The sequence below is a fragment of the Empidonax traillii genome, unplaced genomic scaffold, assembly GCF_003031625.1.
Source record: "Empidonax traillii isolate 1590-97213 ecotype Southwest subspecies unplaced genomic scaffold, ASM303162v1 scaffold494:size460735, whole genome shotgun sequence".
Lineage (NCBI taxonomy): Eukaryota > Metazoa > Chordata > Aves > Passeriformes > Tyrannidae > Empidonax > Empidonax traillii.
Genome location: NW_020955687.1, coordinates 204,860 through 230,422, shown reverse-complemented (window position 1 = coordinate 230,422; position 25,563 = coordinate 204,860). Strand labels below are relative to the sequence as shown.

The following is a 25,563-nucleotide window of genomic DNA, read 5'->3' as shown; positions in this document are numbered from 1 at the left end:
AATGCTTCAGAACAGAAGACTTAGGAGTAAAAATTCATATATGTAACTCCCTATTCATCTTTCCATATCAGATCTGAAGTTTTCATCCAAACAAACCCAATTCCATTATCATCAGCATGGAGCCAGCTTCTCTGACTGTTCAATCTAGAACGCACTTTTTAGAAGCAGAACTGGAACTCCCAGCCACAATCTAAGTCACTGCTTATTTCCAAATCTAGGGTAAACTGCTTGTTTTCATTTCTCACCCACAACTTTCTCTAATTAGAAGCACTTTTATGAACACACTGTCAAATTCCTAAAGAGGAAGAAGTGCTGTGCCAGACCTACTGAATCACACAGGCACGATGCTCAAAACAGATATGTGAAAGACAAAAGAGTACACCAGGGTCTGCCAAGATAGAAGCCAGATCTGATGCAACAGGCAAAGCTGATGCCAGAAACTGATTACACATGATTTGGGAAAAAAAAAAAGATTAACCTCTCAGTAAACGGGGAAAATGAAAACTATTTTCTCCCTACAGAAATATAAAATAAATAAAAACAGAGGTAAGAAATGCTGGAGAGAGAACCAACAGGAAAAACACCTTCAAGTGATGGCAAAAGTTAACAGTGGCTGAGCTCTAAGAACATGCCTGTGTTACCTAGATTCTGGGACAGACAGTGGGTTGTCTGGCTGATTAACAGCCTAGACAACGAAGAGCTGCACACCTCAAGCAACTTTCTCAAAAACAGACTGCATCAGCATGAAAGGCCTCTTCAGTGGAGCTAGCAATTAGCAGAAGACTGGTATTGCTTTAAAGAATTTTTAAAAAGCCACCGTCAATTTGGAGGTTTCAAACAGCCTTCAATGCAGCCAGCAAGTCTTCTGATTATCTAAAGGAACAGAAATATACTGAAGCTAAACCTTCACCCGCTATTCTTTGAAGCTTCACTTCCTAATCCAGTTGAGCCTAAGGTGACTGCATAACAAGGGCCACTGCTCAAGAAACAGACATTTAAGTTTGAGGACACACCACCACTAACGCTTCAAAGCAAAGTTTTTTCTGCAACAGTTGTTAAAAAATCAAGTAGAAAAGCCAGGATGTAGCAACATCCTGATTCTTTTCTCAAGTGCAGTGGCCACTAGAGTAAGTGACAGACAAGAAGTGAGAACAAGGGTAATAATAAGGCTCCACACAATTCAACTGAAACAGAGTAAACATATCTCAGTGTAGGTCTGTAGTGAATGTCTGTAGCATTCACTCCAATCCCAGCATGAAGAAAATGATGGAATCCACCACCACTATCACACTGCTTAAAAAAACCACAGCCCATAGAACAGATCGCTCTGAGAAAACTGCAACAATAGAATAGCATCATTGTCCTTCTAACCCTTGGAAGGGCACAAAAGCCAAACACATGGAACAATATCAGAATCACGTTCAAGACTATCCAACTTGTTCTCTCATCCCAGTCATTGAAGGATGTCTGTACTTTGCATTCATGCTACAGCTGACAGCTACTGCTTGTAGGTACAAAATTACAAGAGGTTACAGACTCTTCTCATTGAAAACTTCTCATTAGAAACAGTAATTTAACACTTAAAAATTCCTAAATTCCTTTAGGGGGGAATGGGGAGCGGGCAGGGAAGGAGGAATCCTAATAACTCTTCAACCTATGCATAGTTTGCTTTTTCTGAGGCTGCAACAATAAGAAGGATGTGACGTTATTTTAATCACATGCTAAGGGCTGCAACTCAAGACTGAGCAACATTTCAATGCTTCCTGCAAGCGAGTGAATTTCCAAAGATGTTCAGCACACAGAGATCCAATTAGGATATCCTACAGTGGCTTTCAGTGGGAACTAGATGACACAAAAACAGCCAAACTGGCAATCCCCACAGAGCACGTATCCTAGACGTTACAGTCCCAGCAAACGTTAACACCAAAGCCTGTCCCCTGGCACACGAATCAAAGCATTCAACAGTCAGACACGAAATGGAATCGCAAACTGCACTGTGCAGTGGACCTTGCTGTTGGGCAGGTATCGATTGATCCTATCCCGAGCTTCATCTGCCGCGTGTTCCACCAGCGCCAGGACATGCTCCTCAGCAGTGCTGTCCGTCAGGCTGCACGCGTTTCCCTCGGGCTCAAAAATGCAGCTACAAAACAGAAGAGGAACGGCTGTAGAAATTAAAAGCTGAAAGGAAAACAAAGGGATGAATTCTGGGTTTTCTTAATAGAACAGTCAGTCCCACTACTCTCCCCAGGGGTCAGTCTACTTCAGCATTTAAGCGGAATTATGATCGTAATTTAAACTGAAGTTTTGCAGCAGAAGCTGAGAACTACCAAGCTACTGAACTTCAAAAATGTAATAGTTTCTGTACCTTGATGAAAATAAAGGAAGTATTACAGAGACTGGGAGTAAAACTGCATTAATAGAGGGTGAATGCTGTATGCATCCTTCATCTCCCACATGCATGAATACGCTATTTTCAAGAATTCCAAACAGAAAGATGCAGAAATTACTTGATGAGGGATGGAAACTATGCAACTAATCAGAGAAAAAAAAAAAACCAACAGGCTGCATATCATATCATTGCTTGCAGTAGGACACAGCTCCCAGTCTAACAGGGAGTCCTTTAATTCCTATGTTTGTTAGTATTGGCAATTAGCATTCCAAATCAGTATTAATCACACCATTCCTTGTAATTGAAATTACTGAATTTAGCATTTATCCTTCAGTAGATCCCTTTTCATTAAAGCACCAGAAAAATAAAATTGTAACAGATAGGCACAGCCAAGATGGAACAGGACACAGGTATTACATAAAATCAGAAGAAGGTAATATCATAAGGACAAGTGTGAAGGTATCATAGAATACGGCAGTCTTCATTATATTTTATAGATAAAATAAGCTTGGTATATCAAAATATTTCAGGGCATTATAGGGACATTAGACACTAGGGCCAAACACCTTAGGTACTGGGTAGAGCATCTCCTCACACCAAATCCATTTCTCTCTCCTGGGTTATCTTCTTCCATTTGCTTAGCTAAGAATTTCTCTCTGTATAGAGATTCAGATCCGATACACAAGTAAGTTTTGCTATTAAAGACAATAAAAAGATCACAGGATCATACTATTATGAGACAAATGTGTTATACGACTTCTGTTTCATTGAAACTTAAGAAAGGGTGCACACAGCAGGAAACTCCTCAACAACTGGCACTTTCTGTCGCATCCTACAGAATACTTAATGGACAAGAATTCTGAGAGGATGTTCAGAAGGTTGCAACACCCTGAACAAAATTTTCAAAAACTACTTAAACATTAGGATGTCCAAGTGATCAAGTCACTTTTTAAACTACAGTATAGAGGTCTAAGCTGCTTTAACACATTCCAAGTACTGACTTCACTCTTTCCCTTTTTATCACTGTGAAATACGAAGGCAAAAATATCCACTATTAGGTTCAGTTCTCCCCCCCAAAGCTCTTACTGTCCATCAAAAAGAATAATACCAACCCTACTGATGCAAAAATACAAGTGTTTAAAAGGTCAAGTTCGCTAGAAAAAACAAATCAATTCCAACGACAAAAGTTACATAAACATTGAAAAGAATAGGAAGGTTAAATTAAGGTAAATTCGTACCACAGGCTGATTGCAAAGAAACTGGTACCCAAATAACATCAAAGATCAGGTTTTTTAACTACTTGAATTGTATGTTAAGGTAGATATTAAAGATGGAGCAGTACTACATGGATTGGCAGTGCCATTTTCTTGCTCTTTGGCAAAGTACAAAAATACTCCTGTACTGGACTTTATGCAAGAATTAATCCTGGGCACCATACAGAACAAATCATGTATTTCCTAAAAAAAAAAAATTCAAAAACAAAGGATCAACATATATCTTCAGATGTCTATGCAAGAACACTGAACAAAAGTTGCTTGTAAATTAAAGTTTCTGCTAAGGTCTCATTAAAATAAGTCGACTAAATCGAGATTCAAAAAATTTTACTGAGATTGGATTTTAGCAATAAAAACATGACTTTGTGAAATGTGGGTGCCTAATTATTAGCTGGAAGATTACTATTGTCTAGCAATGTGTTTTATAAAGAAGTTTAATTAGACCTCACTGGGGAGATGTTATCATCTCCAGAAATAACCTCCAGTATCTACACATCATGCCAGATATGGCTGAAGTTAAATAAAATCAGTCACTGATCTGGGACCACTTTGCCCTCCCAGAAAGATCCTATCACACTTTGACACAGTCACCCCTTTTAGGAAAGGAGAAAAAAGGGACAAAATGCAAAAGGTATTTGTGGCTATATTCAAAATAAAGTAACATTTCTAACCATCATGAGAAGAAACTACTCATTACTTAATATCAAGAACGATAAAAACATCTATATAGACATTAACTGTAAGTGTTTAAAAGAATATGCAGTCATCTTGTGAACTGTTTGTTTCAAGTTGGGAATCACTGGGTTATAAAACGAGTTCTATAAATAAACAAGCAAATACAATACAATAAAATTGCCCATTTATCCTCAAGGAAAAAGGCTGAAAAGAGGGTTTTTTTCCTCAGTTCTTTGCTGCTGTCTAATATTACAAAAGCTGCAACCAAGCAGTAAGCATGCCCATTAAAACCTTTACCTAATAACTTCTTTATTTTGCTTTTTGGATTTCTTGGTAGTCTCTGCTTGTACAGGAACAACTTCGGGGACAGGTTCTTCGACTGCTGTGTCTTCATCACCCAAAAGAGCTGCCTGCTGAGAGAAATCCATGTCCTGCATAAACGACATGCTGCGCTTCAAAGCTAACAGCCGTTCCTAGAATCAGAAAGGACAGAGCGGCAGGGACTTAACCTTTCCCTCATAGCCAAGGTGCTATGATAATGGGATGGGATGGGAATGGCCATGGCCTTATTTTGTTCTTAATGTCTCCCTTCCAATGGCGATGCAACATGATTTGGTCATGGTAGCATGGCATCAGAATTTCTGCAGCCCAACTATCAAGAGAGAAACAAACAAACAAACAAACTGCATATACAAAACCAACTGTTTTACACAGAACTTACCATCGCTGTAACACACAAACACACACACACACGCACACACACACACCACGGGCACACAGAGCAGCTCACCAAAAACTTCCATTTTAAAAGCCAACAACTCTATTTGAGTAAAAAGCGTATTTGCAACACACCTGAAAACTCCCCCACACCCAACACCTTGAAAAAAATTAAAGCTTTCCTGTTTATGCAGGAGTAAAACTTAAATGAGGTCTTGTTCTCAAAGTTTCAGCCAGAAGCAGTATTTGACAGTAGGGTTTTATACACGTGAATCTTAATTGCTTCCACTGAAGCCAGGGGAAAAAAAAAACTGCTACAGACTTCTGCAGTGCAGATATAGTTGGGAAATAAATAAAAATTACTGAGTTATAATAAGAATGCTATTGAGCCCTTAAATATAGCAGCACTAACAGGCACTGCTATGGTTAAACACAGAAGGATGAAATAACATTTATCATTGTCACTAATTACGTTCCTTTTAGGTATGATAACAGCACCAAAAAAACCCAAAAAAGTTTCTGCTTTTTGTTTTTAATAGGTCTCTTACTTTGCTCATCATCTTAAAGCCCGTGTGCAGTATCTTCTTGGCTAGCTTGTAGTAAACAGTATCTGGTCTGTTGTAAGTCATTGCATTATCACACATCAGTTTAAAATCTGCCTGTAAAATACAAGACAAAAGAACTGTTAGAAATTCCAAGTCGTTTATTAAATGACTGGAAGATTCCACCATGGGAGCTCTGTGGCGAACACAGTAATATTTTAGCAGCAAATTCAGGGAGTAAATGCAGGCCAAAAAGTAACTAAGAAATGCAAACAAGCCTTTTTTGCTTCTTCAAGATGCTCCCAAACTTCCCTTTTTAAGTAGTCAAATAAGACAGTCCAGCAGGCCACAATTTAGAGACCTGAAGCCTTTGCTGATGGCAAGGTTATTATAAATACTTTTATACTATTTCCTATAAATCTCTACAGCATACCTAACAAAACAGAATAATCTTTGTCAAAGCACTTGTAAGAAATACAAGCCATTCTTTGCTCACCTCACTGGACCTTTCAAGAGAAGAGATTACCCCTGAGAAGCAAGCCAATGCTCTCTGTCAAGTTTATTGTTTTATCAACACCACTCTAGGGAACAGTAATTCTGAAGGCAGCTAATAGAACTTCATGGATCACTTAAGGAAAACTCCTTTCCTCCCAGGAGCTGGCGATATCATGAAAAGATTTCTTACTGCCCTCTCTGTAAGACCCTGATACATCTAATAAAGTATTACAACAATAACAACACGTAAGTTAGCCAAGGCAAGTTGCCAATAAACTTGCCAAGTAACTTTCTGCCATTTCAAATGAAGCCATATGGAAAGCAAGACAATTAAAGATAAAAAATATGTAGTTGTTATTGACTCTTATACAAGAAGTTTCAGTATATCCACAGTTTTCTTGCAGACAAGTCAAAATTACATTTTAATCAATCTAACCAGGCCTAGATTCAAAAACGAAATTAAAACGAGAGGCAGGGAGAGCTCCAGGTTCTTCAACCACTTAATTCCTTGAGATAGTCTCGCTCCTTTTTAAGTTTAGCAGCGTGCTTTCCATAGAACTTTAGAACATATTCTTGGTATCCACAGTAATTTATAGTAGACTGGAGTAGAGTCTGACAAATCCAGAGTATTTGTAACACACTGAATACACAAAATTGCTCAGTTCTGAACAAACGCACATTAATTAATGTCAGAAAGGCTTCTACAGTTAAAAAGAATCTTCAGATTCTCATTAGCTTAGAGATACTACGTTTTTATTAATTCACCTTGAATTCAGTGACTGATTTGTATTCATTTGCTGCGATTTTTTCCTTCATCGTGCCGAAATCCATAGGGTGTTTTATTATCATGGAATATCCAGGAGCGATGGCATCCGTGACTGGAAAAGCGAAAAACCCATGAGGATCTTTCCTAAAAATAAAAACAAGACATTTAGATTTATAGCAGCAGACAAAACAGTCTCTGTTTTTAAACCACATTAATGACGTAATAGTACTACTTAAAAAAGAAAAAAAGCACTAAAACCATTCTCATAAAACAGAAGCATGTTTGATAAATTTTTTGATAAGGGAGAGCATTTTGATTTTACCTTTGCAGACTTTTTGAAACACATTAAAAAAGGTCTTTCAATTCAACGATCAAATTATTAACTCAGGCCAGTTCTTGTATTTTTTAATTAATTTTTGTATGCTTTCTACATCTCTACAATCCAAATTGGTCTTCTGGCTCCACTGAGTAAAAAAACTCAATTCTTCTTGTTCATAAGGTCCTCTAAAAATAAATACAATGTTTAATATTTTTGAACTAGTTCCAAATTCAGCTTATTGCATTGTAATAAAAAGGATTTTTGGTTTTTTACGTGAGGTACAGGCTTAAGATCTTATCAAAAACAGTAAAATAAAAAGCCTCTAAGCAAATTAAGGGGATTATCAAGTAAGCAGGTATAAATTTATTTTGTCTTTGACAGGGGACACAGAAATAAACATGATTAAAACAGTTCAATCTTTTAAAGTATTATAGAATCATAACTGGGCTTTAATCCCTAAATTAAATCATTAATGTTTAATAAATTTAAAATGGCAATTACACTGGCCCAAAACACTTACTTCCCTGCTAAAAGCTAGAATTGCAAAGTTGGTAATAAATTTCCCAAACTAATCTTTAAAAACTACCAGGTCTGGTACGATTGTAAAGGTTAACAGATATACTACAATCTCTTCAGGCACTATTCTCAAACAGAAAGCCAGGAGAAGAAGTTCTAAAGGAGCACATATAAATATGCATTAGACACCGTCGACACAGCTGAACATACAGCACAGTTCATACCTCTGAAGCTGGCGAAGGAAGTGTTCTAATAATTGCTGGATTGGTGTGCTCTCATTTTCAGCTGCATTTTGAGATGAAAACACAGGTAAGTTCAATGAAACAGAATATGGGTGTATTTATTTAAAAACATAAATACCAGAGAGAACATCTTAACTACAAGAACAACTTGTACATCTGAAGCTCAGTGTGACACAGATTTCAAAGCAGAAGCACATCAGATTTCTAAGCACACAGCACCTATTTCTTCTCCTTTACTATTTTCTGAGCCTTCATCACATTAAAAACTAATAGACACTAAATCAGATGTAATGCTAAGTCTAGTAGCTTTAAGAACATATTTTCATAAGATTGCAATGTTATGTATTTTTACAGGAAAAGAAAAGTGAAACTTGGTTGCTGAAATCATGCAGTTGGGAAATCCACATTCTTATCCATTCTTTACCATTAACCCCATGCAATTAGCTTCGCTGAACCTTTCAATCAGCGAGTGACAGATGTAGATTTGCTGGCAAGTGAGGTACTGATTACAATTTCACTTCCTGTACACGTACAAATAACACTATTAATACTACTTGTTAATTACCTGTTCCAGTAATTTATATGCTTTCAAATGTCATTTTACAAGCAGATGAAAATAGAATAATAAAGGGACCGGATTTTAGGCTGGCAGTTTTCCAAGGTTCCTGACTACCCCAAGACATAAAACTCTGACCAGAACATTTCAGTTACCTTGACAGTTGATGGCCAGCAATTTAATGTGCAGTCATAATTAGAAAATTCCTCAATTAATTACTTGGCCAGTCAAAGGGCAGTATTCCAAAGACAAGACTCACAATATTCCTAAAGACACAGCTTTTGCTACCAGGTTCCACTGTTAAGCAAATAACTGAGAACATGATGTATTTGAAAACTCCCTTAAGTAAAATTTCCACGTTGAGTTTTAACTATCAAGCAATGGCTAGAGGTAGAAAAAGCATGACAAAAACTTAAATGAATAAATACGCAGAAGTTGCCACACACAGTCCATAAATATTTTGGTTGGTGACAAGAATTAAAGAAGACTGGTCAGTGAAAAATAGGGTGGTGGGGGGTGGCCTTTAGAGACACCCTATCACAACTTCCCATTCATGAAAACAGAGATACTAAAAGTCCACACAGGTTATAAAAGACCGCAACAACAACTAAGCAGTCTTCACAAGACTTTTTTTTGCCTTGATCTAAGGAAAACTTAAATTTCAGACATTCTGATCACTGTTCGGTAAATGTTAAGGAGAAGGCATTAGGGGAGCACTGTGCACAATAATACTTTTATGCTAGCTTTATTCTGCCAAGTAATAGAAGCCAGAGACAGCTTTCCTTGGCAACTTCAGTCACCTGAAAAAAAACCTACTAAAACCTGTAAGCACCGTGAGGAATATTGACTTTTCAGGCAGCAGAAAGTTCTAAATGCTGGCAAAAGTAAAGTCCCTAGATTTCAGCCAATCTCCATGAAAATTTTACATTTTGGTACCTTTGACAAAACTTCGTTGTGCATGCCTTTAAAAACAACCCAAATGATTTAATTTCTCATGCTGCTCACCTGGCTGAGTTCTGCATGCTCTGACAGGACGATCTGGAGGAGGTTCAACCTCTACTTTTTTCCCCGGATCAAAGTCATCAGTTTCTCCTTCAGTGTCACACTGTTCTTTCTCCCTTTTCCTCTTTTTCTCTTCCTAGCACAGCAGGAAGAAGACATCAACATTTTAAAAGAACGTACTTGGAACGTGCAATCCCACACACCAAAAGGAAAGAGACAGTGATTCCTTTCATTTGGGATAATCATTCTCTGTCTGAGTCATAATATGGTTTAAACAACACTGCATACATTGTCACTATCACTTTACCAATTTTCTTCTCCAATTAAAACTAAACTGCTCGTCTTTTGCTACCTTGTATTTAACATAGTATTGTACTTTTACTGAGAAGAATGTTGAACTCTGGAGCTGTTTATATGTAAAATTACACAATAACAAAGGAATGTAATTTACTATTCAGTAAAGATCAGGCTGTAGCTCTGCTTTGATCAGTGTGCTTGCTTTTGTTTGGTGCATTGAATGGGAATGAGTGAAGTATGTGATAATTCAGAGAGCCTACAAAAGAACTGTAAGAACTGCTCTGTAACAGTGGTGGCAATTAATGATCTCTTCCTGAGCTTCACAAGCCCAAGTCATTCCTATAATCTTGCAGTCATTATCCATGTTTTCACAGAAAAGCATATTTTCATTAGCCTTCTTTAGTCTGCAGTTTTGCTTCTTAGCTATCTGTTAGCTTATTTTGAATGCACCAATAATGAAGTTCTGGGAAAAAAAAATCCAAACAACCCCCACACACTGTAACTTAGTAAAGGCAACTGATGGTGCAGTATCTTCTATGAAGGACAGTTGTTTTGCCACATTTCGAGTCCCAGCAATATTCTTAAGTGAAACATTTGTACTAAGATAATTTTGCACTGCCTATGCTGTATTCAAGAGCTTCTGAACCAACCTATATGTCATTTTCAAGTCATTGAGCCTAACAAATGACAGATGTTAGCCACAAAACCCACACAAAGCAGCACCGAAAAAATCATGATACGAGCAAAACTACACAACAAAAAAAAAGAACTAAAAAAGCACAGGGGTCAAAGAACCATTAGTACACAAAAGAAATACTATTAAAATTAAATTGTACAAGTCACTGCACTGTCAGTGCCTTCTTGCTGATTTTAACCTAACTCCTCAAGGTTCAACGTAGACAACTAAGGTGACCACACCATTTGCTACTAACAAAGCCACAAAGCCTTGCATGAAGGTTATTCTAAGAGCCAGCCTAACTATTGCACCACAGTACTCAACAGATCAGATCTCAGAAAGCTGTTTTGATTAAACATATCAATTTCAATGTCAAGTAACCTGGCATATCTCAGGAAGAGAAATGCAACTAAGATTTATTTGAAAAGCTGAAAATACCCCTGAAAGGGCAGCAAAACATGACTGTGACCCAGTTGAAATACAAAACATCCAACTTAAAAATGGAAGTATTCATTCAAAGCAGATAAATAAGAAAAATAAGCAGTCACAAGAAGGAAGCTTTTACTTTGTTCACAGACTCACAAGTACATACCTCCTTTAAATAGCAGAAATACACCAATACACACACAAAGGTTTTCTAAATTTATAAAGCGCTGAGTCCAGACAGCAGGCTTCTTGAAATAGTGATTTAAACAAACTAAATCTCTGGTACTCTGCACCAGATTTTAGATCTGATAAGCAAGCGCAGTGGCTGATATGCCTGAATTCTAAAACTCAAAGCTTACCTTTCTCTTTCTTCTTTCTTCATCATCTAGATGCTTTTCTTTTTCCTTCTCAGACTTTTTTTTCTTTTTTTTCTTCTTTTCTTTATGTCGTTCTCGCTCATGATCTGATCTGTCATCATAGTAACTAGAATCGTGCCCTGACCCAGAGAGTTCGGTCACTTCGCTTCCTCCGACTTTAAGCACCAGCTTTAAGGGTTTTTCCAAAGGTTTATCCACATAATCTAAATTAAAAAAAAAAACAAACAACCAAAAAAAAAAAACCACGCCAAAACCCACATTTCATAAATGCACAGGGAGATGGTAGCACACAGAAATTACAGAATCACAGAATCAATTAGGTTGGAAAACACCTCTGAAGTCGTTAGGTCCAATCTGTCACTGAATACCATGATGTCAACTAGATCATGGCACGAAGTGCCACATCCAGTTTTTCCTTAAACACCTCCGAGGACGACGACTCCACCACATCCCTAGGCAGCCCATTCCAAAATATAATCACCTTTCCTCCAAAGAGATTCTTCCTAATTCCAACCTGAACCTCCCCCCGCTGCAGCTTGAGGCTATGTCCTCTTATCCTAACACTAGTTCCCTGGGAGAAGAGCCCAACTCCCACCTGGCTACAACCTCCTCTTGTACAGAGTTATAAGGTCATGCCGGAGCCTCCTTTTCTTCAGGCTACAGATCCTCAGCCCTTGACGCTTCTTCTAGAAATACTGTTTGTAAGAATTCGCTGCAGGTTTGGAGAGAAAACACCGCCTAACACTCATAAATCCAAACTAACGGGACAGTCGTTCAGCACGCGTTACGCTGTGATCCTCCACCAACCTTTAACACGGAGGAAACCGACTCCTCGGCTTCCCCCGAAAACGTCGCAAGATCCTTGTCAGGGCAAGGTGAAATGGAGCATCGCTCGAGCACCGCGGACACCGGATTCCCCCTCAGGAAGGGCCGCAGAAGCCGCGGAGCCGCCCGGGCTCACAGCCCACCCCTCGTCCCTCAGGGCGGCCCCGGCACTTATTAAGGCAGGGCCTGTCCCTGCGGGCCCCCCAGCCCCGCAGCCATGCCGCGTCCCGCCCACAGCCGGGCCGGAGGGAGCGGCGGGCGCGTCCCGGGCACAAAGAGGGTCCCCCCCCCCACCCCCGGCGCTTACCGCTGTAGGCCGTGGCGGAGGTCGAGCGCCATTCTGCCTTCTCCGCTTTGTGCTTCTTGTGCTTCTTCCCCATGGCACAGCCCGACCCCGATCCCGCACCAGCGCCGCCGGAAGCTCTCCGGGACGGGCGGGCCCTCCCACGGCGGGCGGAGGAAGATCCGGGTGAGGGGGCGAGACCGACCCGCCCTCCCCGCCCAGCGCGGCCTTTCCGAACGCTGTGCGGCCGCGGTGCTGCCCGCCCCGCTCCCTCCCGCGCTCCCGGGATCCTTCCCGCCGCCCTGGCTCGCCGCTCCCGGGGCCGTGCCCGCCCCGCGGTGATTCCCTGTGCCCGGCGCTGAGGCAGGAGCGGCCCGGCCGCGCTCACCCCCGAGGGCTGGCGTCGCCATCTCCTGAGGGAGGGAAGTGCCGATCCCGATCCCTGCGGTGAGGCGAGGTGCAGGCGGACGGGGCGCCGGGAACGGGCTGGCTGTGCCCCTGGGCGTGCGGCGCTCCCTGGGGTTTGCTTCTCCTTGGTGTCGCTTTTCCCCTAGGAGCCAGAAGGATGGACGATGCCGCAGGGGAGCTGAAGCAAGCGCTCCCAAACGTGTGCGAGAACGTTCAGATCCACGTGGAAGTTCATCAGAAATCGAGCAGGTCTCTCTGATCGCCGTGTAACTTTCTGTAACTTGTGTCTGTCTCCTTTTGGCCTCCTGGTGCGCATCCTCAGGAGCCCGCAGGACTCTGCTCTGCCTTCTCTGTGCTCTCCCATGAGTTTCGATCTCTTCCTAAGATTGAACAAATCCATTTCTCTCAAATCATCTGATAATCAAGTTGGTGGCCACATTCAGGACTTGCGCTGGTTTATCCTTGTCTCTCTTACGGCAGAGCTTGAAACTACACTGAGTTCTCCAGATGTGGTCCCACAAAGGCAGTGAATGGGAAAAATCGCTTTCCCTAATGTTGACACTTTTGGTGGCACAGCCTAAAATAGGGTTGTCCTCATTTCTAGCAGGGACATGCTGCTGGCTCACTGCCATTTTGTCCACCAGTACCCCCGGCCCTTTTCTGCAAAACTGCTCTTCATCAGGTTGACCTCTGTTCTGTTCTGTTATCTGAGCAGTGAATGGAGAGATAGGATTTTATGTTTACTTTTGTTGAACCCTCGAGAAGTTCCTGTCAGACTGTATCTCCAACCTGCAGAGGTCTCTAGAGTACTGACAGTATCCCTGCTTTGGTGTTATCCATAAACTTGCTGCAATTGCTTTCCATTCCATTGTCAAAGGTGTAACTGAAGGGGTAAAAGCAGTGTTAGCAGTATCCCCCCACCTCTTCCAGTCTGAGTTACTGGCAGCTCTGCTTAGTCTTTGTACTAATAACCATAACCCTCAGAGCTGGACAGTCCAACCACCTCATTGTCCATTTATCCAATCTTTTGGATATCTATCCAAATGATCCAGTCTTACCAGCCTGGCTATGCAATGGGAGAGCGTGTCCAAGGTGTTGCAAAAATCAAGTTGTAAAATATCCACTGCTCTCTTTTTGTCAGGCTTAAAAAACAAGGAACTTGGAATTTGCACTGGTTATGCATCACTGAAATTGCAAGACTTAAGTTAAAGCCTTTCTGAAATCTTCAAATGCTATTCCTTTTCCTGTAGCTTTTTTCTCTTTTACTGGAATTCTCCTGATCCTGAGGTATCAGCTGTCCTCAGACTTGAAAGTATAGTGGAGCTTCCAAGCTAATCTTACTAAATTCAGTCTAGAAGCTTGGCTATGAATTTTTCTGTTTTTCCTGCCAAAACACAGTCAGATTGCATAACTGATTTTCATTCTTGAAATCTTCTAGCTGTGTCATTCTGTGTCCCCTGATATGACCTCAAACAGAGCAAATACTGTTCTTTGGATTTGTGTCTTTTAATGCACAAATTAAAAACAAGTGTCAAGTGTGTTGCTTTTGAAAACAGACTGAATTTGATAGTGGGGGTTCTTTTCCTGCAGAATGTCATGGGGGGGGTTAAGCGGATATTTTTGTTTGGTTTTTTTTTTGTTGTTTTTGTGTGTGAGATGGAATCTGTTTTCCATGAAGGCTTAAGTGTATGAAGTAATGCACTCTGACATGAATTCATACTTCCTTATAAACATCAATGCCATGAAGTAACGGTGTTCCTCTCTCGTTAGTGTGGCCAAGGAAGAAGATATTAGGATGAGTGTCCTAAAGCTGTTGAACAGACATACCTTTGTGTTTGGTGATTACAAGTGGACCGAGTTTGATGACAGTTTCCTTAAGAACAATGTGCAGTCTGTGTCGATTGTGGATACGGAGCTGAAGCTGAAGGACAGACAGGTATTTGCACTCAAGAATGGACAGCTCTGTTCACATGCCTGTGAACCAGTTGTAGGTAGACTGGTGGTGGCCTGAGGACGTAAGCAAGACGAGGTCTACAGGATAGTGTAGTATCTCTTATTAATCTGACTAATATAACCAGGAAAACGTAGCTAAGGTTTTGGGCCTACGCTGCTTAGTAAGGCCTGAAACAGAAACAGTAGGCTTCAGAGATGAATGGCATCTGAGAACTGTAGCTTTCTTTTGTTATAATTAGCTTTGAATGAGAAATACGATGCATTAGAAGTCTTTTCATGTTCATTCTAGCCTATTGACTTGAGCAAGAGCAGTCTTTCTCTGCATATTTTTCATCTGAATGAAGAAGGACCAACCTCTGAGAACCTGGAAGAAGAGAACGAGGATATCACTGCAGCTCACCACTGGGTGCTCCCAGCAGGTATCTGTGTGATATTTCAGAAAGGTCTAGAGCAGTTATGATGAAAGAAAACCTTGGAAAGGCTGGAAGTGTTTATAGGGTTACCTATTAAAGGTATTATTTGTATATATTTTTTAACTTTGTCCTTTGTCTATGGAACCAATATATTTGGACATTTTTCTTTATGCTTTTGACTGAACTGCTACAGGCTTTCCAAAACACATCATTTACTTCTGTAATACTCACGGATGCCTGGAAATAACTGGTCTTGCGATCTAAAATGTATAGTCATAATCAGAAGCATTCAAGTTTTTAATTCTACAGGCTGCATTCCAAATTTCAACTTGGAGACTCACAAGAAACTCATCACTTTAAATACTCATTTTCCAGAGCTCACTGCTGGCTTCCAGCCCCCAAGGCAGTGTCGCTTTTATATCTGAGACAGACAAACAAAGAGATCCAGAGTCCTCAGAATGTTTTCTGAAGAGAAAAATAAGGCAGTAGAGCACAACTTGCCTGTTACTATCTTGAGCTTGGGGAAGTTGGATTCTCTGCCTGGAAGGAGAAGCCCAGGTGTGAGCTTTAGCTCAAAGAGACAGTTATTCTGAAGTGTTTCCTACTCTCTCCATGTTTCAAAATGCCTAACTATCCATTAGATTTATTTTCAGAAAGAATTCAATCTGATACACTGACATTATTCCTACTCTATTGTGGTTTATGGTTGTTCCATCTTTTTTGCTTTTCTTTGCTGAAAGTTAGAAACTAACTGCTAGGAATGACTGATACCCAAATGACAACTTCAGGTTTTTGTGCATTATTCAGCCACATGCTTTTTTTGGTCCTCTACATCTTGATGTTAATAAAAATAAAAAAAAAGGCAAACCTGAATAATAAAAATTGCCTTAGAACCCTCCTCCCACCTCAACTTCTCATAGCTCTCTGTCTTGGAGAAATGTAGGTCAACCCCCTCTTGAGGGTGGAAGGAATTGTATTTTTCCTTTCATGTTAAGAAATCAACATTAATTTCTCAATGCAATAATTTGACAAATTTGAGCAGTCTGAGAAACTGCTGAATTTGTCTGTTAGGAAGTAGTGTTTGAATTTTGAGAAAAATAACTCATGAGATTTCATTTACAGATATTTTAATTGCTCTCATTTATCTAGTTTTAGTTGAGAATAATTTGAAAACTAATTTGTGCTCCAATGATAGGCTACAAGTTTCCGGACTGATTTATCCTAAACAAGTATTTAATATTGCTTTTCCAGCTGAATTCCATGGCCTTTGGGAAAGTCTCATATATGACAGTGAAGTAAAAGCAAATGTAAGTTGAAAATTAATAACAATTACGATTGCTTGAGGAGAAGTAAGAGCTGAAATGAGGCCTGTTTGAAGTTTGCTGCGCCCCTTGGAGACGTGGTGGGTGCAGACAAGGCAGAAGGGGATTGGAGTTTAAATGGGTGTTTCTGGCAGCAGCCAAACAATTAATTGGCTTGGCAATAATGTCAGCCGGCACTGTCACTGTTCATAAAATGCACGTTGAATGATTGGAGTGTGCTTCCACTTGAATGCTGGTAAGATGTTTGAAAGAAACAGAACAGTTCCATGGGGTCATTTTTTGGCTCAGAGATTCTGTGCATTCATCAGGGGTCGTGATGGTAAATGCCAGAGCTCGTAGAATCTGGAATCTGGTAATTGTGATGTGACTATAAACCACAAGTGACTCAACTCGGTTGTTCTTATGACAGCGCTCATTAAAATTTTTATTGTGCTTCTTAAAAAAAAAAGAAGCTTCTGACTGGCATTTTTGGACACAAATAATTCATTCATTAGCTTGTTTGTAATACCATAGGTGCAGTATTCTCACTTAAGTTTTTATAAACAAATATAGCAAAGCAAAACGTTCCAGTGATTGTACTTCTTCATTTATAAGGTAAATATGAATTAACATGTCCACCTTTGTCTAATTTATGACACTGATTTCCAAGTCGTCTATGAAATGACAGGACTATCTAATTAGACTTGCTGATGTATTAAATAACAGCAAGCTGATCACTGTTGACTGTAAGTGTATATTGGTAGAAAGAAATGGTTGCTTTTAATGACTAAAACTAGGACTACTTCTGTAAAAATAATTGTGACGAGTCTTCATTCTTTAAAGCATGGAACTGCTTGGGCATGGTTGGGTTCCGTGGGCTCTGAAATGGTTGCTGTGAATTTTCAAAATAGTATAGTCTGTGTCCACGGAATATTGAAAAACATGTGGATTAAGTTCAGTTGGTTTTACTGTTGTGCAACTGCTCCACTGTGAGCATGAGATTTTGCAGGAGTTACTGTCATATTGTCCTATTAACACCTTTGGACCAAAAGCACGTTACAGGTAAGAGCAAGAGAAGGTGATGTGGTATATCAGGTGTTATGATAGGTAAAAGTCAGTATAGATTCACGCCTGAGGTTCGTACTCATTTTGTTGAAAGAGTTCTCTGCTTCGTACTTCTAGACATTCTAAAATGAAGTAGCAGGATTTTTAGAAGCAAGCATTCAGGGAAGTGTATGAAACTTCCCTTATTTGGAGGGGTAAACAATCTACAGATGTGTTGCAGCAGCTGATACAAATGCTTCAGTAAAAAGGAAGTAAATTGTTAAAGGAAATGCTTTGGTGGGCTTAGTACAACAAACTGAACAAATATATAGCTGTGCAAACAGGACCGAGAGTTTGAGTCTTTGGCTCTCTGTGCTTGCACAGCTTGTGTTTTATAGACGCACTGTAAGTGGGACAATGGAAAATGAAAGTAATTTCCCTTCCTTAAAGCACCTAATTTATTAATTTAAAAGTTCTAGATCCCTATTTGTGCCCAGTACATGCTATCTGTATTCTTGAGAGTAGGACAGAAATTAATTCCCATACTTTGCAGAAATAAGTTTGTCTATGACTAAAAGACATGAGCTCTTTTTTGTTGTTGTTGTTGTTATGAGTACACAGTAGGCATGATTAGGAGATTGCTTCTATCTGTAATTGTATTTGCTCTTATGTCTCTCTGTGTCTATTTTTCTCCTCTTCAATTAGTTACTTGATTACGTGACAACAACATTGTTATTCTCTGACAAAAATGTCGACAGCAACCTGATATCGTGGAACAGAGTTGTTTTGCTTCATGGTAAAAACGATCTCTCTTAAATCAAGTAGATTTGTTGGCCACCTGTTTATACTTTCCTTCTGGCAAAACTTGTATTGTAGGCCTGTTGTAGTGAAATTAGATGGTACAAAAGTAGCAGGGAAATATCCTCTCTATTATACAAGTTTAAATTATATGTAATGTCAGAGTAAAATCAATGTTCACTTGTACTATGTTTTGCAGGAATTTAAATTCTAAAATTTACAGTGCAGTGACAACCGTGGGATTTTTTAATTTTCATTTTTAAGTGATACTGCAGCTTTTTTACATACAGAGCAAAAATAATGCAGATACTGAAAACATTAAGCTGCATATATTAGTTTCACTTCTATCCCAGTATTAAATATCTTGTCAGTTATGGCTTTATAAAAACTTTGAGGAAACTGGGAAATCAATCTGTGTGTTGTGTTTTGGACACTGTGTGTTTTATTGCCAAGTTTGAAGGCAGTACTCTCACTAATTTAGTTGTTTCAGTGGAGCTGTAACCTTCAGTCAGTCCTAGCTTACTATGGAAGTTATACCAGAAATGAGTTTAGCATCCACGGCATCCACTTGCTTGCAAAATGCAGCTTGCTATTGATTAATTGCAATTTTGTTATCAAGAATAATGTTCAAAAATAAAAGGTCATAGTGGAAATATTTGTTGATTGTGCTTAAGTTATAACTGTCAGTTTAAAAGCTGCAGGGTTTTGGGTTTTTTTAAACTATTTATTTCAGACTGTTAGCAATGTATTTACGATAGATATATTTAATAACGAGCTAATTATTGTGATCACAAAGAAATTAATTCTAGGAAGTCTGCAACTGTTGCAGCGTGAACTACATTTATGCTGTAACGGCTTTGAATGAAGGTACTGTCATTTGGTTGACATTAGCAGTTTGTTTAGCACCCACACATCATTTTCCATAGATTCATACTCTGGTATGAATCACTGTGCTTGTACTTGCCTGTTTGGAGAAAGTCAGTGTGGCTCTTCCACAGGGTGTCAAGCCAGATCCAAAAGGTTTGTTCCAGAGCATACTTCCCAAGATGCTCAGGATTGCTTGCCCCAAGGAAGAAATTTCTGGGAAAGCGGCTGATCAAACTGGTCGTGATATGTTTCCGTTTTCCATGTTAGAAGAGAATGTTTTCAGGAAGATGCAAGTTTAAGTGTAGCACTGGTTGTTGAGAATGCTGATAAGCATAAGCCCTGCTAGAGTGATACACCTTTCTCTGTGGCTGTTGAGTGTTTTGACTTTATGGTGTCTGCATACAAACTGTTACACTAACTATACTAATAACTAAAAATTACATAAATTCAAAGGTCAGCTCTGGGACTGTAATGGAATAAGCAATTTTCTCAAAATATTCTGGTCTCCTGTGTTTTTAATCTACAGTTAGTGCTGCGATGAAATAGAGTAGTTAAAAAGCTGTTACATGTCATTAACAATCTGATTCTGTGTAATGTATGGATCTGATTTCAAACCAGGCCCTCCTGGAACTGGGAAAACTTCTCTCTGTAAAGCATTGGCTCAGAAGCTGACAATTCGACTGTCACACAGGTGATAATTTTTTGGAAATTTTTCACCTTAGTTTACTATTGTAAGCTGGTTGTTCTTTTTCACTAACCCAAATATATGTAATATTTGATTTCAAGTAACTTGTGCCAAGTGCTAATATCCTTTTTTTTTTTTTATACTGCACCCAGCTAGCAAAAAAATTGATCTGATAGACTGCCTAGGATATTTAATGCTTTTTAAAATGTGTCATTATTTGTGCCCAGGTGTGTAAAACAAACTCCAGTGACAATACGGTAATTTGTGCTCACATTGTACATCAATGAATATCAAAGGGCAAAAGATCACAGATTATTTTGTTAGTTCTATCTTCTTGTTCAAAAAAGCCTGTTCTTAACAGGTAGCAGTTTTGGAACCAATTTGTTTTGTACTTGTGTTGCCTGAATAGTGCAATCTGCAGAGGTCAGTTTGTACATCAGACAAGTAATATGCATTAACCTTAAAGTTTATAGCAACTTAACAAAGTTATTTACAAAAATAAACGTTATGAGGTGTAACCTAAGTGATGGGAGCGATCTGAAAGTGTGGAAAACATGGGCTATGTGTCGTGTGGTCAAGATATTTTGTCATAAGGAGATGCATGCACAGCTAAGTAAATAAGTTTCATACTTGTATAGGAGTTCTTGTTGTACTGAAGAAAATCTTACATGACCAGAAGAATAAAGCAATTAGCATGGTAACTGTTACTTAAACTATATTTAAATAACACCTGTTCTAACGGAGACGTTGGAATAGCAATTTAATGTGAAGAATTTTAGTGCGACACGTTCCTGGAAATGGCAGTTGAAACAGGTATTATGTCTTGAAAAGTAGGTAATTTAGAGCACTAATTCACAGAATCCCAGGGTCGAAATGGAGGAGGCTTACAGGAGTTAATTGATATCACTGATTTTATTTACAATCGAGTTGATACTTCCTTTTCCCTTTATACTTTAGGTACAGGTATGGACAGTTAATTGAGATAAACAGCCACAGCCTTTTCTCTAAGTGGTTTTCTGAGGTATGTATTGATGTAGCTAATTAAGTAGACACTGGGTTTTAGAAATTACACTGTTTCTGTTGAGCTCGTTTCATGTATGCACCAGAGATTAGTCACAATAATTACCGTGTTTGAGAATGCTTAAATAGAAGTTATATTGAAAGTTGTTTAAGAAAAAAAGGGATTTCCATCTTTAAATATGGTAAGCCTTGGAAAGCTGTGTGGTGAGGAAATAAGCATATGCATCTGGTGTCTTTATAGAGTGGCAAGCTTGTAACCAAGATGTTCCAGAAGATTCAAGAGTTAGTTGACGACCAAGATGCTCTTGTATTTGTACTGATTGATGAGGTATGATTCCAACAGCGTTGTTGTACATAAAATTCAGGGGGAAGTGAATTGCTGGGGAGAAACTGTAATAGTGCTCGTTTGTAAAGAACAATAAAAGCACATCTCTGCTGTTTCGTAAGCTACATAACTTTGTGCAGAAGAGTGAATTTTAATCTTGGCTGCTGCAGATTTGAGAGATTTGGAAGGAACACAGTGCAATTTAGCAGGCAAATTACAGCTGAAAAGGAATTGAAGCCTTTCTTGGTGGGACTTCCTTGCTGCTGTGTGTTTACAAGTGGAGTAAAAGTAGCCTAGATTTGAATTATTTGTACTCTTCCATTTGTTGTAAAGCTCTAAAATACATTATTATGGTTTAGTTCATTGTCTACATTCTCTATAGAGCTGGATACATAAGGAACTTGGTATGTACTTTATTAGCTTTTTTTATTGAAATTCCTATGGGAAAGCTCATTCTAAATTCAATATATTCATTATTCTGGTGGTGTGTTCCATTTCACTTTACTTCCTTGACATGCTTTTCCTTCTCCCCCTGTAATTTCCTACTTAACCAAAGATTTTGAAGATGGAGTTTTAGGTACCAGACACAAGCATCTGAAGGTATATTGGCTGGGTTATTTGTTTGCTGCCAGGATGCCAAATGTGCAGTCTTTTTGTTTTTTTTTTTTTGGTGTTTGGTGATTTTTGTTGTTGTTTTGGTTGAGTGGTTTGGTTTTTTGTAGGTGGAAAGCCTCACAGCAGCCCGCAGTGCCTTCAAGGCAGGCACAGAGCCTTCAGATGCTATTCGTGTGGTGAATGCTGTACTGACACAAATAGATCAGATTAAAAGGTAAACTCATATTATTGCAACAGCAAAAGGTAATTGACAATTTCAGGATTCCTGCTAAATTTCAATTCCTACTTGGAATGCTAAAACAAATTGGTTAGTGAACTGTTTTTTGTTAATGATGATAATTTTGAAAAGACATAGGGAGTAATCCAACAGAGTGTTTTGCATGTACCTGAGTGGATAATCAAATCACCAGGCTGTATACTTCCCTCAAAGATAGGGAGAGTAAAAAGACAGATCATCATGATCTTGTCTGTTGGAGAAACAAGAATAAGACTAGTGAAGAATTTGTTCATTATACACTGCTTCTGGGTGTCAATCTAAAGCAGACTTGGACAAAACGTGGTTTAGAAGAAATTGTTAATATTGCTTGCTCCACTTTGTGTGCTGGATTTAGTGCAGCATAACAGCTTTTTTTTTTTTCATTCCTGCCACTTCCCTTTCCTTATTGTGCATCCTTGGCACTGTTCACAGAACAGTTCCCTGGTATTTGGCGCTGTCTTGCAGCCAATCAAACGTGTCATATTCATATGTGAAAGTTGACAGGTTTCATCTAAAAACAGCTGTGGCTAAGAATGTTCTTTCATTTCTTAGAGCAAGGATAGGTTCTCTTCTAAGCTCATTCTGAAGTCATTTGCAGTTAAAATATTGCCCATTAAACTATATAGTTTCTATTAAATTGAAACGGAAAACATGTAGATTAAAGTTTCAAAATTATGAGTCTTCGTTTCCAAAATATTTTTTTTGTGGTAGAAACTATGCCAATAGGCTCTAGACAGTTAATGTACATCACTTCTAGAATAGGATTAGAGAAACTGTGGACACTTGAGAAACAGCTAAAAGAGACTATACGTTGAAATAGGCTGGTGATAACTGGCCAAGAGCTTGAGATCATTTAATGTAATTGCTGGTTGACAAGAGCGATGGGACTGCTTATTGCCAGAAATTACATGAGTCATAAGAGGGAATGTCTTGATTTGCCAGTCACAAAAGGAGATAAAACATATGACCTAAAAATCTGCTTTTGTCTTGAAGGTATCCCAATGTAGTTATCCTGACTACTTCAAATATTACGGAGAAAATCGACATGGCCTTTGTAGACAGGGCTGACATAAAGCAATACATTGGACTTCCATCTACTGCAGCAATATTTAGAATATATCTTTCTTGCTTGGAAGAACTGATGAAGGTAATATTTGAAAGCAAGACTGCAAAATGTCCTTTTTCAATATATTTGACATTTTAATCACACTTCCTAAGTAACAAAAATACAAAAATTTAATTCCTTCTCTGTATTTCCGCTCCTGCTGTAGAATTTAATTTTGAATGTATTTGTTTTTCATCCAACAATGCATAACTCTTCTTTCTAGTGTCAAATAATATATCCTCGACAGCAGCTTCTGACACTCAGAGAGCTAGAGATGATAGGCTTCGTAGAAAATAATGTGTCACGGCTAAGCCTTGTACTAAAAGAAATCTCAAGGTAAGATTCTGACATTCTACTTTTTTTTCATATATATATTGAGTTCTGAAACATTCCAAATTTTTTTTTTTTTCTGCTGGAGATAGTGCAAAACCTTTTAGGGGATGAAAAGTGGAAGCAATCATGATTTGCTCACATTTCTTAGTCTCAGAACAGGCTTGGCTTAGTACTGCTTCTGGTTTCTGCTCTGCCATTTGAAGTCCTCTTGACAGATTGCTGGCCGGATTAGTGAGATGCCTGAGGTTTCAGTGGATATTGGGAATTGTAATGCAGGTTAGCAGAAATAGCATGGGCCTCAGGTCCTGCTAAGAAAGTCTTGAAATACCTGACAATCTACTAAATCAGTATTTAGCATGGAGATGTAAGTGGACAGAAGCAAGGGGGAAGGGAATGAAGTGTAAATGGGCAGTGTTGTAGTTTTCTGAGGATGCTCGTAGAGCAAATAATCTTTCACTGCAGCCTAACAGTTCTTGAATCAATAAATAAAAATTATATTTATAGTATCAAGCAATATTTTTTCCAATGCGCTGGTCCCTATGGAACAAAATAAAACAACATGAAGTTAGCAAAATGTGTTTTCTTTTTTCCTGAAGTATGCAATCTGAACCAGTGAGGAGTGGAGTAAAAGCAGGTAAGTTTTTCTGGGGATAGAGGTTTGCATTTTATGAACGCAGAGCCGTGCTTGGAGAAGACAAGAAACGTATTTCAAGCAGGTGAGGTGAAGGAAACTGCGAATGGTGGGTAGAAGGAGAAAAGCAGTAGCCATGAGGTCCAAACTTCAAAACAGATTTTTTTTTTTTCCAAGTCCTTCCAAGAGTGGTTATGTCTGTACAGTGGTTATGTCCTTTTGGTGTGGACATTCCCCCAGAGTCAGGAGACATGGCACAATGATGTGAAGGGCGTGATGTAAGCACTGGCAGGTAACTGTGGCTGTGCTATTTCTGTACTCTCGCTTCCTTTTCCGTGCTATACGCTATTGCTTCCCATAAGCAGAATTTGTCTCTTCTCTTCCTGCTCCTGCTAAAAGAGCTGAAAGTGACCTGCTGAATTGTGGTCTGAGAGGGTTTTTTTTAGAGCAACTTAGTGGAGAAACAAGAAAAAGGAAAGGTCCTCTTTAAAGAGTGGACACTTAGCATTTAAGCAGCACTTGTCTCTGTTTTACTGTAGAAGAAGTGAAGGTCTTGGTGGCCGGGTCCTGAGAAAGCTTCCTTTCCTAGCACATGCACTTTATATCCAAGTAAGTTTATTATATTCAGCCGAGTTTATTGTATTCATTATAATTTAGTTTGGGTTTGAGAAAGGCGGGAATACATTTGGACACTGCCTGAAGAAAAAGATTGGTCTAAATACCCGCCCCCGCCCCTTTGATCTAAATTTCACTTGTTTCTGAAGCTTTGTAGACAGCAACAGTTATGTGCTGGCCATTACCTAAAATGGGATTGAAGAAGTGATATGGGGTTGACTTGTCAAGCAGTATTCTACTTTTAATTAAATAATGAATATTGATATTGGTTCTCTGATAATTCCTTACTGAAAAAACCCTCTGCCACTTTATAACTAATATTAATTTGTTAAAAAAAGCAAATCTACAGTAATAGTGGTTGACTCAAGACCTTGAATAGCTTGACTTTGACTTTACCATGCCAGCTTTTTTAAAATAAACTTGCAGTTTGTTTTGTAGCATTTTGAAAAATTTGTAACATGGAAGTCCAGTATTTCTTTTATTGATACTGTGATTTTTTATGTTAAATATTATGTCTGCTTGCCTATTGCTGTAATGTGTCTAACAAAATTATTTTCAGTCCCCCAGTGTTACAATGGCAACATTTCTTCAGGCTCTTTCACTTGCAGTAGACAAACAATTTGAAGAAAGAAAGAATCTTGAAGACTCTGTGTGATACTCTACTATTCTGTAGTTGACTGTATTGTTAAATTTTTCATACAAATTGTGCAACATTTATGCATCTGTAAAATAAATTGTCAGCACCTTAAAAAACCTGGAATGCCCTTTTCTAGTTTTAAAAAATATTCTTTAATAAACAATTAAGAGAGTTTACAGC

At 38.8% G+C, this 25,563-nt stretch overlaps 2 protein-coding genes across 9 annotated transcripts in view; one reads left to right on the top strand and one right to left on the bottom strand.

Annotated features, from left to right (window-relative positions):
• The window catches only part of BRD9 (bromodomain containing 9), a 23,958-nt gene extending 11,390 nt beyond the window's left edge, over positions 1–12,568 (bottom strand). The window contains exons 1-9 of one of the 6 annotated variants that reach the window (XM_027896340.1): positions 12,402–12,568; positions 11,252–11,472; positions 9,497–9,629; positions 7,918–7,978; positions 6,858–7,002; positions 5,604–5,714; positions 4,636–4,811; positions 2,956–3,045; positions 2,008–2,140 (exon numbers count right to left, since the gene is read on the bottom strand). In XM_027896340.1, the coding sequence (XP_027752141.1) occupies positions 2,008–2,140; positions 2,956–3,045; positions 4,636–4,811; positions 5,604–5,714; positions 6,858–7,002; positions 7,918–7,978; positions 9,497–9,629; positions 11,252–11,472; positions 12,402–12,474 (1,143 nt within the window). In that variant the 5' untranslated portion in view covers positions 12,475–12,568. The remainder of the gene's footprint in view (positions 1–2,007; positions 2,141–2,955; positions 3,046–4,635; positions 4,812–5,603; positions 5,715–6,857; positions 7,003–7,917; positions 7,979–9,496; positions 9,630–11,251; positions 11,473–12,401) is intronic. The other 5 variants (XM_027896341.1, XM_027896342.1, XM_027896343.1 and 2 more) reach the window with 5 other exon arrangements.
• Positions 12,512–25,563, top strand: TRIP13 (thyroid hormone receptor interactor 13). 3 transcript variants are annotated; one of them, XM_027896347.1, is made up of 14 exons: positions 12,545–12,563; positions 12,932–13,034; positions 14,556–14,721; positions 15,028–15,157; positions 16,403–16,458; positions 18,202–18,292; positions 19,780–19,852; positions 20,804–20,867; positions 21,108–21,194; positions 21,914–22,020; positions 23,056–23,209; positions 23,391–23,503; positions 24,671–24,740; positions 25,306–25,563. In XM_027896347.1, the coding sequence occupies exons 2-14, from the start codon at positions 12,943–12,945 to the stop codon at positions 25,399–25,401; spliced, it is 1,299 nt and encodes a 432-aa protein (XP_027752148.1). In that variant the 5' UTR covers positions 12,545–12,563; positions 12,932–12,942; the 3' UTR covers positions 25,402–25,563. The 3 variants fall into 3 exon arrangements, with proteins under 3 accessions (XP_027752150.1, XP_027752148.1, XP_027752149.1); XM_027896348.1 differs by lacking the exon at positions 12,545–12,563 and adding an exon at positions 12,698–12,834; XM_027896349.1 differs by lacking the exon at positions 24,671–24,740 and having other exon boundaries at positions 12,512–12,563; positions 25,306–25,555.